The following is a 16,536-nucleotide window of genomic DNA, read 5'->3' on the forward strand; positions in this document are numbered from 1 at the left end:
AACTTTTCCTTGGTTTCACCTATAGAATTTTGAATTTACGAACATTCTAATTTACCTATTACTTCATCACGTTCTAAAATATGAATTTTATTATTAATATTTATATTACTACTATGTAATTTTATTTGCAATAAAGTACAGGTATTAGTGTGAAAATCCAAGAGTAGAGTCATTTTATATAATCACTTAAAGATATATTCAATTAGTTAATATTTTAGCGGCAAAAATGACACATTTGTCACTTTTCTGTCAAAAAGGATAATCGAACTTCCTATCACAAGAGCTTATCTCTAATTTTGACGAACATCTGGACGTCTAACACATTAACTAATAGTCCCATCAGCTGATACAAACCCAAAATTTCTATTGGAAGAAACTTACGCATAAAAAGGGCGATTTCACAAGATTCCAGGCAGTCAGCGATAACAATGACTTGCCATAGAAGGTAGACGTCCGTAGAGAAAGAACTGCCATATAAAAATGTGGAAACCATACGAAGAGCATAGTGCCGCTCCGGTTCCTCATCCCCAGTCTCCAAACCTACCTACATCTCCATCTGCCGATTATCGCCGATTAACCACTTCATACGAAGCATATTAATCAAGACTTCAATTTACTATTAAAATCTTGTTTTCGCTTTACACGTCGTCATAATAAAACTGTAACAATTGGCAATTTTATTCTTATCAATTGTTATTAAACTATTATTTGGTTCCAGCTGTTCACATTATGGATTCAGAGAAAATCGAACTCGTATCGTCAGACAGGGGAAAAATAATTATTTCTTTATCCACTTTTAATAAAATTCGCAACGAACAGCTGGAATCTATAATTGAAGGTGGAAAAAAATCGAGCATTCTGAAACTGCCATACCCCACAGAAGTCGTCGCTCGGGTTGTTAAGTGAGATAATCTTAATATATTGTATCTTAAAATATAAAAGTAAAAATATTTGCGATTTCAAAAATATATTTTTATTTATCTCGCAGTTATTTGCGTACAGATGATCCTCAGTTAAAATCCTTGGACAACAGTTTCCAGTTGTATGACTTGAGCAGAAAATATTCAATTAAAATTTTAAGCAGAAAGTGTGAGAAGTTCATTATTGATCAGTTGAATATGAAAAATGTGTGCGCAATTTACGATTTTGTGTGCAAAATGAATCTCTCTCAGATACAACATCGTTGCTGGAAAATTTTCGATACGTATTGGACAGAGATATTCGAGGGAGAAGACTTCAAATCCTGTGAAACTACGACAATAGACAGGTTAGTGTCTCGTCCATTATACACAAGTATGAGCGAAGTGGATATATTTTTGGCTGTCTACAACTGGATAGAAGAGAAGTGCAAACGAGAGATGGGAACGTCATTTGTTCAAATGGATGAAAACGCCAAGAAAGAAAAATATCGAGAAGAATTGAAACCATTTATTGAAAAAATCAGATTCTTAGCCATGAGCAAACAGGAATTAATTAATAAAATATTCAAACTATATTTGTTTACTGAAGAAGAAGAAAAATTTATCCTCGTCTGTAAAGAAACGAAAAATTTTTCAGTTTTCCCGAGTTATTTGAGTAAAAACTCAAACGACAGATGCAAGAGCAAATCTTTAAATTATACATCTTTATTCGAGTATAAACATAAAAAAGAATCTTCTCGTGTAAATCAAGAAATCAAAAAGCCATTTACGTATTTCAGCACCGAGATATTTGTGAGGGAAGATTGTTTCGTCACTAATCTCGATCTTCCCATTACACTTAATAGTAAATACTTACCAATGCATATCTATGGTTACATAAATTCGGTAGAAAGCGGTGTTCTTCATTTGGAATCTTTCTGCAATTCCCTAGGAAAAGTAAAGTTGGTTGAACCAATATTCGTTGGGAAAAATTCGACTTGTCGTCTGTGCGCAGTTTTTGCTCACGATCATTGGCTTCTTCACAATATAAATTCACCTTTACGATCAGCAGAAATTTTTGCTACTCCCGAACAATCGGAGGGGATGTTATTCGAAGAGAAATTGATTAAAGATGGGATCATTGAAGAAGAAAGTAATAATTTTTACTTCTTTGTCTACTTGTACTTTTAAAAAGAATCCATATATTGCTTCACTTATATAAATTCGACAAACAAGATCTGAAAATTTACACTTGAGGTGATTTTACAGTATCAAATTTTATTTCGAATAATCGTTAAAAACATTTCCGTTTGATAAAAATTTAATTAAAAAATAATAAAGAATATTTTTAAAATAAAATTAATGTATTTAATCATTTAAAAAGTTTCTTCTCAATTTTTAACACTTTTCGCTCTTGTAGGCATTAAGGGGCCTATTTATTCACACATATTTGGCCAAAAATAGCGATTATCTAAGCCGACTCATTTATAAATAAATAACTACTGCTGATGTAACGTTCAAGGATTTCATGTGTCTTAAAACTTAATTTTAGATCTTTACAAATAGTTTCTATTATTCGAAAAGTAGGAATTTAAAGATCGTTAATTTGGCATCTAAGGACCAGAGGGATGCGTATTATTGAAAAAATTCAGATTACGAGACGTTTCTGTACAAGATGTGTGACTTTAACTCCTGGAATGGGCGCTTAGTGTTGACTGTAACATAAGTATATCGAAATAACATACGCATTCATGTTGGAACTTGTTTAAATTAATACGTGCATCATTTTAAACTTGATAGAGATAGTTGTCAATTAGCTATTCGAAAAATAATCGTTATCTGCGTACACTATTTTACATAATGACAGAAATTTAGAGCGATGTATTAATATTACGATTTTTATGAAAATCGGCAAATTCGCTATTGACAATAGTAATGTCGTTACTTTATGTAGGAAGGGGTCATTAATTGTTTTTGATAAAATTAGTAACAAATAACGTTACGCTAATTGCAACTGTTTTACAATGTCNAAAATTCAGTTTTTGTTAGCACAACATGGATTTTTTTTAAATTTTTTACAAATTTTTATCCAAAAATGGTTACTTCACCCAACCTGGTTGAGTTAAATGACTATTAATATTAGTGTTGCAACGAATAGAATATTCGGCTAGGAGCGTGGCCGAATAGCCAAATATTCAACCAAACTATTCGGCTTGATTAACGCATGTACGAAAATTGGCGCGCAAACCGCATTATGGCAAGGACCCTGCTCTTCATTGGCCCACTGTCACTACGCTAAATAAGTCTAGAGTCTGCACATAGAAGTGATACTTGGATTTTGTGCACATAGTGATCTCCCATACGAAGAAGTAAATGAACTTTATCTCCAAAGTTACATACAGAGATGAAGACGAACGATAACTAAACAGGTCGTATGTTTTATAACGATTTTGTGAGCTCTCTCTCTCTCGATCGCGAATAGGGTATAAGTTTAATTATCTCCTGATTTGTATATTAGTTGTAGTAGTTCTATCTCTCGTTCATTCAGATTTTTGTATGAGTTTATTTCCTTGTTTTATTAAATTTATTATATCGTTTTTAATTGGGATGTCTCTTGTTTGCGTGACCAAATCAGATCGCATACGCTTGCTAATCCGCGTATAATAAGATTGATTAACTGGTGTCGGGACCCTGACAATTTGGGATAAAGANTATTATATCGTTTTTAATTGGGATGTCTCTTGTTTGCGTGACCAAATCAGATCGCATACGCTTGCTAATCCGCGTATAATAAGATTGATTAACTGGTGTCGGGACCCTGACAATTTGGGATAAAGACTTCACAGTCTTGAATCCCCTTTTCCTAAATATTACCGCCCTCCCGGTCAAACGAATCTTGACATAAGATCGGATCTCTCGATTCGAACCTTCGGAGACAGATTTCGGTTAATCTGTGCCTATTAAGTGTTACACGAGTACTACCTACTCCGTAACCCCGGCTACTCTCACAATTGCATTTAGAAGAGCAAATAATGATTCTTTCATTAACAGTTTTTTAAGTTACTTTCTACCATATATCTAAACGGCTTGCTGTATGGTATATTACAATATAAACCCGTCTCTGTAATCCGAAAAACACACTTTGGTAGAGGTATCTCACAGGAATTTCTGGTTAGCAAATTGTTTTTTTAAAGCAATTTGCTAACCAGAAATTTCTGATAGAAATTGCAATAAAGAACTATGTATAAATAACGTAATTATTTAAAATTTATTAATTATTCCTGCTAAAAATTGCGGACGACGATAAAAACGTGCTGAGGAACTTTGCTGTATTAAGTTAAAATAATAGAGCAGAAAGTAGAGTAAAATATTAATTTAACTAAAACAAGAAAATAGTAACGTTAGGAAACCGTTAGAAATAAAGAACGACCGTTACAGCGACCGTTAAAACCGTTAGGCCGTTATAACGGCTAAAATTTAAAAAACTCCATGATAACTAATAATGAAAAATTAAAACCCCGATAACTCGAATAATAAAGGAAGACTGCCCAATTACAAAACTAATAGATATCCCCCACTACTCCCTGGTGTCGTCCCCCAAAAAGTTATTCTTCCTCCCGCTAGACCGAAAGGAAAAGTAAAAATTAAAAACTAATTAACATCCCGTAATTAAGCTATGACCATAAATGAGGTATCAAACTAATTGTTATCCTGAGACAAACTACCTGTTGTCCAAACCGTTATCCACAACCTAAGAGTTCCGGCAGAATTAACGAAAGTTTACGGAGCAAAAAAAGAAGCACAACCTTCCAGTCTGGCACCTCACCGACAGTCGCCTTTTAGTCTGTGGATAATTGGCGCAGATACATTAAGATTAGGTTGGTTCCTCACATCTGTTGAGAGCATTGCAGTAGGCATGTTGGGCTGGCGCTGGTAGTTATCGCCACCTGTAGCCAAAGGAGACAATTATCTAATTTTCGAACATTAGCATCTGCCTACAGCAGGAAAGCAGACTTTGTTAATCCTGGTGATGTCAAAGAGGATATCACACTTACAGCTGATTACTACCATGTTAAATATCTCTGCACAATGTGGATATGATCACTATTAGGTTCATTTCTTTCCGTAGCCCTTACTGGCATGGGTGTGCTTACCAGAAGCTTGTGCTCCATCCTGCATTGCCCTATGGATCAGTAAAATTACTCGGATCTCCCAACATGACCAGGTAGTGACGACGAAAAAGTTATTATTATGAATAATATAATTATTAACCTATGTCGATTATATTATAAGATATCTAAAAAGCCTTCTGAGTGTCAAAATAAATTCTCTATCAATTTACAGTTCAGTTTCTTTTGAAATAAAACTAAGCGACTGTATGTAATGAGCATGTAACTTATTACAGTCGGTTTCTTAACAAAGGAATAACGATAACTTCACGAGGCATTAATAGACAAAGTTTTGAGGTCGATTGCACATTAGTTATTCGATCTTATTTATTGTCGTCACTGTTCATTACTAGATCAAACAATGTAATTTCTATCTTTATTTTGCTGGTTAGTAGTGTTATGTTATACCAATTAAACGTTCAAGCTAAATTAGTAATGAAATATTCTTCTTTAGTCATTTTACTGTCAAATGGTTTTTGATATTGATTAACGAAAAGTTTTAAGAATTGTCAGCAGAAGCAACAATGAAGGAAACGTTACACTTATTTTCATTTTATATTTTATCGCTCAAACAAGAATTGAATCATAAAAATACAAAAAGTAAAACCGATTCTTTACATAATAAGTCACGTTATAGGATTAATGTTAAAGTAATGCATCAATATTTAACGAAATAACACGAACTACAATTCAAAATTAATTATGATTATGAAAGGCCAGAATTTAACCAATATATGTAATTTCCGTCGAAAACTCTATAAAGTATAAAATTTGTTCCAATCACCAATTAAGATGATTTTCTTCAATTCTCGGACTGTTTTCGCTGTAAAACTGAGAGTACCATTTTTTATATCTGGCAATTGACCTGTCTTCTGACACGTAAACTGGATTCTTAACATACATTTTGTAATTCCATATGCGAACGTCCCGTTCAAACTATCAACATAAATATTTCAAAGAATTAATACACATACCGTGTTTCCCCGAAAATAAGACAGTGTCTTATATTAATTTTTGCTCTAAAAAATGCACTAGGTCTTATTTTCAGGGGGATGTCTTATATTTCCATGAAGACGAATTCACATTTATTGTTGAACAATACGCTAAACAGGTTCGAGAGAACACCATGCGACACATTCAACTTAACCTTTTTATAGTGTCCACATCGAGCTCGATGACCAATTAGTGCTTACTGAACCGTAGCACTATGCAAATGTGATGTGGCGTGTTCCCAGCCGACCAATTAGCGATCACCAGCGATAACATTATGCAAATCTGTGATTCCCAAGCCATAGTCTTATGCAAATCATGCCGTGTGGCGTAATTGTCTGCTGACCAATCAGTGGCTGTACTTGCAAAAAGCCAACGGTCACTTTCAACCATCTGTCGATGACCGTTACGACTAAAAAAACTTCGCTAGGTCTTACTTTCAGGGGGAGGTCTTATATTTCGCAATTCAGCAAAACCTGTGCTAGGTCTTATTTTCTGCGGATGTCTTATTTTCGGGGAAACACGGTACTTTCTATATATTTTCAAATTTCAATAATCAGAATGACACAATCTCACCATCCAACATTCAACTAAGAAAAAAAGAAAATCAAGTATGGCTGCAAATCGAGGAGGACAGTAATAATGTCGGATACATCTCTGTCGAAATGGTCTTTCTGGTATGATGCCGTATACAAGTAATATATCTCCATAAAAATGTTTTACACGAACATGTATTATTGCTGGACCTATCTGAAAATAAAAATATAATACACATGCGATTATTTTATACAAAAAAATAATTGTTTGTAAATGCGTTTAAAATTTTCGCGTTGTAACGAATAATTTTACGTAGGGGAGAGCATAGTAAATTGGCCACTCTGATCTAAAATGATTTTTTTGCTCATATTTTCTAATTTGCAAAAACGATTAAAATAGTTCTACATAAACTACATGTAGTGTAAAATCGATAAAAGAATTTCATTTTTATTTGCACAACATGGATTTTTTTAATTTTTACAAATTTTTATTCAAAAATGGTTACTTCACCCAACCTGGTTAGGTAAAATGATTATTAAAGTATTGCGAGGTACAGTTCATTGAAATTTTTTGCAATTATAGCATATGGAATTGCATTATTTCGTACAGCATCAACGGCCTGCTGCATGGTATTTGAATCCCAGCCATGCTGGTTTGTTTTTCGTCTGTAATTGGAGGGCATTAAATTTGTCACTCGGTGTGATATACAATTACGTGAGATTATCTTCGGTAGTTATATAAATCAAATACTATAATATAATTAATATTAAAACGAAATCCAGATAAAGAGCTTGGTTTATTAGCCTACCATTGTCAGGTTTATCACGATACTCGAACAGTACGAAATGACACAATTTCATGGGTCTAGCAGACACCAATTAAAAATGTAGTACCAAAGTTTTTCAGATATAATTTTTTCTCTACCTTTAAGAATGTTATCTCTAAGAAACTGTTCCGCTCATCCCTAAATATCAAATGGTCTTCTGACAAGGAAACAAATTTAAAAAGGACCAAATATTTAACCTCGACTATTGCATGTCTGTCCTGCCTTAACAATCGAGAAAATAGTCAGATACATGAAAGACGAGAACAAATGTAGAAATGATAGAAGTACCGTGTTTCCCCGAAAATAAGACATCCGCAGAAAATAAGACCTAGCACAGATTTTGCTGAATTGCGAAATATAAGACCTCCCCCTGAAAGTAAGACCTAGCGAAGTTTTTTTTTAGTCGTAACGGTCATCGACAGATGGTTGAAAGTACAGCCACTGATTGGTCAGCAGACAATTACGCCACACGGCATGATTTGCATAAGACTATGGCTTGGGAATCACAGATTTGCATAATGTTATCGCTGGTGATCGCTAATTGGTCGGCTGGGAACACGCCACATCACATTTGCATAGTGCTACGGTTCAGTAAGCAATAATTGGTCATCGAGCTCGATGTGGACACTATAAAAAGGTTAAGTTGAATGTGTCGCAAGGTGTTCTCTCGAACATGTTTAGCGTATTGTTTAACAATAAATGTGAATTCGTCTTCATGGAAATATAAGACATCCCCCTGAAAATAAGACCTAGTGCATTTTTTAGAGCAAAAATTAATATAAGACACTGTNGTTTAGCGTATTGTTCAACAATAAATGTGAATTCGTCTTCATGGAAATATAAGACATCCCCCTGAAAATAAGACCTAGTGCATTTTTTAGAGCAAAAATTAATATAAGACACTGTCTTATTTTCGGGGAAACACGGTAGCACGTCCAAATTAACTATATAGAAATGTCAGCTTTAGAACGGATGTCATCTGTAATCTTTCAAAATTTTTTTCGGAATGAAGTTACATAGCTGACTAGCACGACTCTATTGCTAACAGATAAAGTATTATGTACAGGGGCAAAACAACTACTGAAAGATTGAGAACATTGTGATGAAAAGTTGCATGCAGGCATTGTGATGATATCACAATAAATAATCGTTTATTAGAATTAGTTAGATTTATTTGATTACTGCAACGCGACACGTCAGTGATCTACCAGGTAAGATGCAACCCCGAAAAACTTCTATGAGAAGCTGGACCCTACAGCTTCTAATAGAAGTTTTTCGGGGATTGCATCTTACCTGGTAAAGCAGAATTTGGGTGAAGCAGTTTGGTGGTTTTAAGTATTTGGCTACTGGAGGACGCATATTAGAATTATGCAAGAACCGTTCAGAAATGTGAAAATCCGAGTCCTTATATAATGGAAAAGTAAATTCTTATAGATTTTTCAAAGGATAACGCTTACAATTGCATGCAGGCAACTACTATATGCTACCTGTTTCAGTAATTATATTGCGCATCTATTTCGCACTATACCATTGCCACAATAATCGAATGAAGATAACATATATATTTTTAAATTATATCCTATTCATAAGAATGATATTTAGTTTTATCATATTATCAATAGATAGCACTACATGTAAATCAACAAATCAAATTAAAATAACACTCGATTGATTTACAGAAACCCAAAATATCTATTGAGTTTCTGTGAAATTATGACATTTTCTAAGTTTGAGGTGTATAAACATAACACCGAGTTTCGTAGTCATTGGTCGAACAGCCTAAGAATGGATAGCGAACAAACAAACAAAGAAACCTTCAAACAAACATTTATATATATACAGTAGACCCCCCTATAACGCTTAGATACGTTCCACGCTAACCGAAAATTACGTTGTAGGAGTGAGCCAATCGCAGCCCGATAGGTGGGAACTTTACGGACTAAGGCTGTTCGAAAGGTTTTCTTCTATAAAATTAACCGATTCTAGACTAATTCCACTCAACATTTCCAAAACACGTATAATTTTTTGGGAGTAATCCGTATAAACTATGCTATAAACAAAAAATTATAGGATTACTTACCGAGTGTGTACCGTTCGACTACGCCCGTTGTTCAAAGCTTGTCTTCGTCGCGGAACAGCACACGAAACGGCGGCCGCGATTTCTGATAACGAATTTTTCGCAGAAAAATAACTTGACCTTTGGAGACATCATTAATATAAATAATTTTTATGGACGTTGAATAAGAAGTGTTTCTTTCACAAGAAATGTATAAAATTAGTGCTGTATTAGACTTACGGTACCTAATTTACATACTGTGCAGACGATAATAAACTCAACTTACTAGCCTAAAATCTCCGTAGCGTGTTGCCAGGCGGCAGAAAGCATATATATAATTATAATAAACTTACAATAAATTAAGTTAATATATAATTATATATACAGTAGCTAATTTATATATAATTAATATATAATTATATGTACAGTACCTAATTTATATATAATTTATATATAATACTAAACAGACGATAGCAAACTCAATTTAGCCGCTCCGTAGCGTGGCGCAGGGTCGGAGGAAAGTAGTTCGGCTGCTCATCCACTATTGGTCCAGACTCTATCAATCTTGTCGCGAAACGACGTTATGGGAGGTATGTTTTACGAGAGTTTGTACAATTTTTTCGTTACGTTATAGGAATTGTCGTTATTAGAACGTACGTTATAGGGGGGTCGACTGTATATATATATATAGATTATATTATCAATATATATACTTATACTTATATATACATTTATGAAATTTTGATTATATCTATTTTCTGAGACACTAAGTTAAATATATACTACGGTAAAATACTACGGTAGAAACCTGGACATCCTCGATTTTCCTTGATTTTTTAAAATTATCTTTTAAACCCTGCTTTTTCTGTTTTATATTTTTCATATTTATTTTCTGTGACACTGAGACAAATGTCAAGGCTATCACGTGACTGTGACATGAAAATATAGTGTTATTATAAAAAATATTTTGTTATCAAGTTATTGATGACTGAAAAATACTTCGAATCCCATAAAAGTCTGGTGAAACCAAATTGAAAAAAAATAGAGCTCAGCAGAAAAATCTAAATAAAAAAACTTTTAAAAGTTGTCGTATAAAAATTTTGGAAGCTGATTTCACAGTATAACTGAACATGTGACTAAAATTCCTATTATACCGAATACAACTACAGGAAGTTTTGGACAAAAAGTCATAATGAAAATTAATCGGGAAATCAAGCATTGTCACTAAAAAAATGCTTCTAGCTTTCCTGTACTTTGCGCTTTAAAGTCGTTGCATTCTATTAATTGGGTTGAACGTTAAAATATGTTTTAATACTCTCAGCGTAGGAACTTAATATAAAGCTAGAAGTCTTTTTCTGTAACAATGCTTGTTTTCCCATTTATTATCGAAATGACAATGCTTTATGCAAAATTTTCTTCAGTTGTAGTCTGAGTAATGTGCACTTTGTTCACATGTTGAGTCTTACCGTTAAATATGCTTCCACTATTTTTATGCCACAACTTTTAAAAGTTTCCTTCATTTAGATATTCCTACTGGCCTCTACTTTTTCATCATGGTTTCACCTGTTTTTATAAATGAAATAAACAGTGTTTTAAGTGATCATTAAATATTGTGTTTAAATACAACCGACAACAGACTTATCATATACTATTTTATTTTCATTCAACAACTAACTTTAGATGTTGCTCAGTTTAAGAGAAGAATAAGATATGTCTGTTTTTGGTTGTGTTTCAACCAAATGTTTCACTGATTATCTATAATAAAGACATCAGTCCCTTCATATATAAATATATGTAATACTCTAAAAAAATTGTTAGTATGTCAATTCGGAATTTTTGTACATACTTAAACAAAATTATATTATTAATAGTAATTACTTATATCTTAACTTTATTTAGCAGCTTTAACAGGCTGCAAAAACAGCTGAATATGTTCTGAATGTAATGTATAGAGTAAAACGTGTACAAAATCGTGAAATAATTTGTCAATGCCGAATACTTTTTGTCATTTACGCATTACTAATATCGATTTGTAAAATATATGAATTATTTAGGGAAATCTGGTAAAAATGATCAAAAATTATCTTCAAAATTCGAACACATATATTCATTTGTAAAATTTCTTTAAAACATTCTTCAGTGTAATGTAAAATTAAATACGTATATTTTGTTATTTATTACCTGTTTAACTTCAATTAATGATTGCATTACAGATATTCCAAACAATTTTAATGTGGTAATGCTTTTATATTTTTCAAAGTATAAAGTTTCTTCTGAAAGGTAGGACATTTCGGTTATAAAGTGAAAAAATCTCCACCAATTTTCCGGATGCAGAATAATTCTAGACGTAATACCAAATTTGTGTAAACATTTGGAATGCTCGAAATCTTATGCATTTTCCATAATTTCCTGCAGTACATATTTAATAATATAAATAATACATTTATTAATTTGGCACGGTGTTAGTTATAATTACTTGAATATGGGAATTTACAATGTGTTCAGCACGACCTCTATACAGCATTAATCGGTTTTCTATTTCTGGTATAACTGGAGGTTTCCACAAAGGAGGTTTAGCTTCTGCATGATGCCACACGTAAATAAATCCGTATTGCTCGATAGTTTCCCAACTTTTTATTCTAGACATTTCTGGAACTGAATTTAAAAACATAGGATACTTAGTGTTCTATTTAATATTACTCTAAAAGCAAAAGGTATCTTACCAGCATTGCAAGAATATAAGCGTATGGTGCATTGGTTCTAGTGCAATATTTACTGTAAAATTAATTAATTCTTCTAATAGGACACACGTGTAAATCGAACTGCAATTTTGTCGTAATTCGTAAAATTTTTTATCTCTGTTGATTGCAAAGAAAACAGAAGAAATTTATTATAACATATAGCATAAAGGGAAAAAAGTCTGATTATAAAATATGAAAGCATTGCGTAATTTATTACAAAAGCTGTTAACTTTATTTTGATGTCGTACATCTGTAGAAGGCAACGATATTTGCAGCAGAAAACGAAGTAAGCGATTGAAACTGTCAATGTATATGGCACCTAACATATCTGGCCACTTCCATCACAATTTGCGTACTCAGCAGGTCAAAACAAAGCATAGATGAAATGCTGACACCAATCGAGCTGACCCATATGACGATGAACCCGCTACACTAATATATTATGGTATACCCGCAGGAATAAATTCTCGAAGTCAAATCAAAAATTGATGATTATGGAACAGAGTTGTATTTCATAACCCGCGTATAAGACGAGGTTTTCATTCAATTTTCACTGTTTCAAAATCTTAGGTCATGCTATACGCGCGAGCGAAGGATCTTTTGCGTTGTGGCCAACCTAGCAACACTTCAACACGTCCCTTACTTAATTTTTGTCTCCCTCTCGAGTTCATTCTTACCACGTGCATTGTACTGGTGCCCGTCCTTGTACCCCAGTTCGAAATAAAATTATTTCATATTTTTAACATCTGTGATTATTTGATATGAAACCCAAAGCGGTTTTGCAATGATTTCTTTGAAACATGTACAGTAGACCCCTATAAAACGGGTTCCTATAATTACGATTCCTATAAGACAGCGAAAAAATTGCGACGGTATCCGTAAAAAACGGTAAAAAACTCCTGTAATTACGTAAAACATCATCGGGCAGCCGAACTACTTTCCGCTTTCTTGCGCCACGCTACAGAGAGTTTAGGCGAACTATCGTTTGTACAGTATGTGAATTAGGTACCGTAAGTCTAATACAGTACTGTAATTTTATACATTTCTTGTGAAAAAAACATTTCTTATTTAACGGCGATAAAAATTATTTATATTAATTAAAAACTTTTAGTTTCTCCTTAAACGATTTTTAAATAGTTCGTATAAATTTGATATACTGAACGTATTTTTAAACTATATGTTTATAATTAATTGTTCACCTATGGTTTTGAAAAACCCTGAATCGAAATAGGGCGAACACTCCAAGAATATTTGCAGGGAACTGGTCTTCCTCGGAAAATTCGGGCCCCGTCGTCACCATCCTGTCGAACCCACGATAGACATGGTTAAAAAAGCCCTCTTACAACCCAAAGGGCGGTAGGAGCCAAATGAGAAAGTAAATTTACATTAATTATGTTTTTAATTTATTCATTATGTTAAGAATTTTAAATAACAAAAAAAAAACCACTTAAATTTTTCTTACTGTAGAAAGCTTTGACATATATTCGAAAATACATCAAAATAAATTCAAAATCTTTTACTCTATAAATAAAGTATAAGTTTTGGAAACTTTTGTCATATTTTATTTTTAAAAACTTTTTATATTTATAACTATCATAACACGACCAAAAGCTTAGTTTTGAGAATTACGGATGAGTTTTATAAAAATAATTGTAAACGCTAATAACGAGTAAAATCGACATTAACTCCGACCTTACTGGAGATATATCCGACTACTATTATCTCCCGTTACGAATTTTAGTGTATCCATAAAATATACAAAAAAACTCTGTAAAAGCTGCTAAATGAATATACAGTATTAAATTTCAAAACGAATAAAGTCACTTGTTGGCATACGTTTTATAAACCAAATAAAGCAAATTAGGTATGAAAGTAAACTCTAGATGCTCAGAAAACTTAAAATATTTGGATCAATCTTTAGTTGATAGAATTATTATTGATTGAAAGTTCTATAGAACACATGATTAGTACTAACACTTTTGTTTACTTACAATCATTTGTGATATTACATCAGAAGTTTGTTACGCATTTATTTAATTTATAAGAGTCTCGTCTAGTAGCCAATTCTAAAACAGACAAAATTTTTTGATGTCGAACCGAATAGAACCATCCATAAATAACAGATTAAAAATATGCCCGGTGATCTCCACTTACCATAGCCAGGTGACATTTTCGACATCTTTTCCTACGACTTAACTTTAGACAAAGAGTTCGTACTTTTAATTTTTGAACTGACCATTGTAACTGGCATTACCTGGCAGATCCGCTGACTTTCAATGATTAAACTGGGAACAAACCTATTAATTAACTCAGATTTTCTGATTTATTAAAATGTTTTATGAAATTCACATGATCAAACAAGCAAATAATTAGCAAAATTTAGCACAATAAATATTTATATATATTAATATTTTCCAAAAGTGTTCAGTATCAGCTATTTAGTGAACTCATTTGCATAAAAACTAACACATGATTGACGTAACCGTTTCTATTCCGGTGAACTTAACTTGAAAAAGTGTTCGTTTTGAGTGTCAAGTATCCAGGAAGGAAATCGTTGACTAAAATTTGAGAGATTCGGAGAATATTCTTTATTATTCGTACGTGCTTCTACTAATACACGTATTATTGCAAGGGGCGAAATAAGATGTCAAACGTGAAAGAACAACGATTTAACTTTCACGAAGTGACTATATTCAACGAGAACGGAGAATATGTCGTCGTATCACGAACATCCTTGATACAAAATGGAGGATTGCTGAAAAACTTCATAATTGTGTGTCCGAATGAAATGAAGTTAATTCTGACATTACCTCTGACATTGAAAATGCTGAATGAATTTGCAGGGTTTGTACGAATCCATTATACAGACGTTTCTTAGTATGTAATGTATAAATCTAACTCGCAACAATACGACTAACCCGTATAAAGGAAAAGATTATTTTTTTAAAAAAGTTCGGTGCAATTATTTTAATTGGTTTGCATTGGAAAAAAAACCGAAAAGCAGTGGACAAAACAAATTTATTGAATCGAAATAATGCAATTATTCGTAAAATTTATTTATTATTTAATAACGAAACAGTTAATAAATCATTACTTAGTATATTGGATGACCAAACGATGTCGTAAATGCTATTTTGCTGCCAATTAGCAATCGTCATTAATAAAGGTTTTGGTCGGTGTGAAGTCCAACTCGCATACTCTCACATCACCAACTACGAGGATATTTCGAAGGATTTATAAATATTGACTAAAGGTCTTTTCAAAATTTCGGATCTATTTTAAACATTACACTTAATAGTTTTCTTGTTCAATTTTTTTCGCCATTGTTTTTTACGCAAAAAAATGTAAAATACTATAAAATATGCCAATTATTTATGATATTTAAATTTGTAAATGTTTCCTTTTAGGTTTTTGGAGAAAGAAGGTGTTATTTTTACTTCTGCGGATAATGGATTCGAAATGTACCTCATCGGCAAACGTTACTTCATTACCCAACTGCAAAGAATGTGTTTCCATTATCTTACAGAGTCGATTTTCTGCACAAACATTTGTCGCATCCACGATTTTGCTTGCAGACACAACGCAAAACAATTGCAGTTTCATTCTTGGCGAAGTTTCCGTTGGTTCCAAAAGAACTATTTCCACACAGATGATTTCAAACTTTGTGAAGAAAGTACCATTTACAAGTTGTTGAAGTGCTCCGTCTTTTCCACAATAGAAGAATCTGATTTGTTGCGTGCTCTTCTCGAGTGGGTCGAGCAAAAATTTTGTAAACTGAGAAAAACACACGACGACATTTCGAAGGGAGAAATAATAAGACCGTTCCTGCCGTTGATTAGATTCTCTATGCTGGAACCACGGTTAAAAGAACAGCTTTTGAACTTGATTAGCAATGTTTGCATTTCGACAAAAGAAGTTAAATCCATAAGAAGATATCAAATTCAAAAAAATGTCGCGACTCTTCCACCAATAATATCTGCTTACGCTAAACCGAGAAGAACTTCTGAATATTCTTCGTTAATTGCCGAAAATTCCATGACGTATGAAGTGTTGAAACGAAATACAAGAATGAAACCAACTTTTCTGTTTATGGCTGATTTCTGGGTTTCCAAAAGTTGTGTGGTGAATGCGATTGCTCTGCCAATTAGCCATCGAAACCACGAAGGAATAGAGGTTTTGGTCGGTATGAAGTCGACGTATTCGCAACATTTCGTCTACGAAAGAGAGATCTGTGGTATGGACGGATTTGTATCTTTTCGAAAAATGAAATATTTGCGGCAGCGCAGCTTTAACATATTTTTAGTTAAGGTTCCGAAGG

General features: G+C 33.0%; 2 protein-coding genes across 2 annotated transcripts; both read left to right on the forward strand.

The window, feature by feature from the left end:
* The first annotated feature begins 626 nt into the window (after nucleotides 1–626).
* LOC111639032 lies at nucleotides 627–2,202 on the forward strand. The gene is made up of 2 exons (XM_023384809.1): nucleotides 627–902; nucleotides 989–2,202. Exons 1-2 carry the CDS (start codon nucleotides 730–732, stop codon nucleotides 2,088–2,090), a joined length of 1,275 nt encoding a protein of 424 aa, XP_023240577.1. The 5' UTR covers nucleotides 627–729; the 3' UTR covers nucleotides 2,091–2,202.
* Nucleotides 2,203–14,741: 12,539 nt separating this feature from the next.
* Nucleotides 14,742–16,466, forward strand: LOC111639030 (the record flags this gene model as incomplete). Its single annotated transcript, XM_023384808.1, has 2 exons — nucleotides 14,742–15,062; nucleotides 15,626–16,466. Coding segments are annotated over exons 1-2 (1,041 nt in total), but the record flags the coding sequence as incomplete, so codon positions are not given.
* Between the last annotated feature and the right edge of the window lie 70 nt (nucleotides 16,467–16,536).

This window comes from Centruroides sculpturatus, unplaced genomic scaffold, assembly GCF_000671375.1.
Source record: "Centruroides sculpturatus isolate CEXI.00-Female unplaced genomic scaffold, Cexi_2.0 scaffold1200, whole genome shotgun sequence".
NCBI classification, from domain to species: domain Eukaryota; kingdom Metazoa; phylum Arthropoda; class Arachnida; order Scorpiones; family Buthidae; genus Centruroides; species Centruroides sculpturatus.

Bases quoted from the DNA above. Each gene is read 5' to 3' on its own strand.
- LOC111639032 (XM_023384809.1), top strand. From the start codon at position 730: ATGGATTCAGAGAAAATCGAACTCGTATCGTCAGACAGGGGAAAAATA. The intron at 903-988 runs GTGAGATAATCT...TTTATCTCGCAG, and splicing joins GTCGTCGCTCGGGTTGTTAA to TTATTTGCGTACAGATGATC.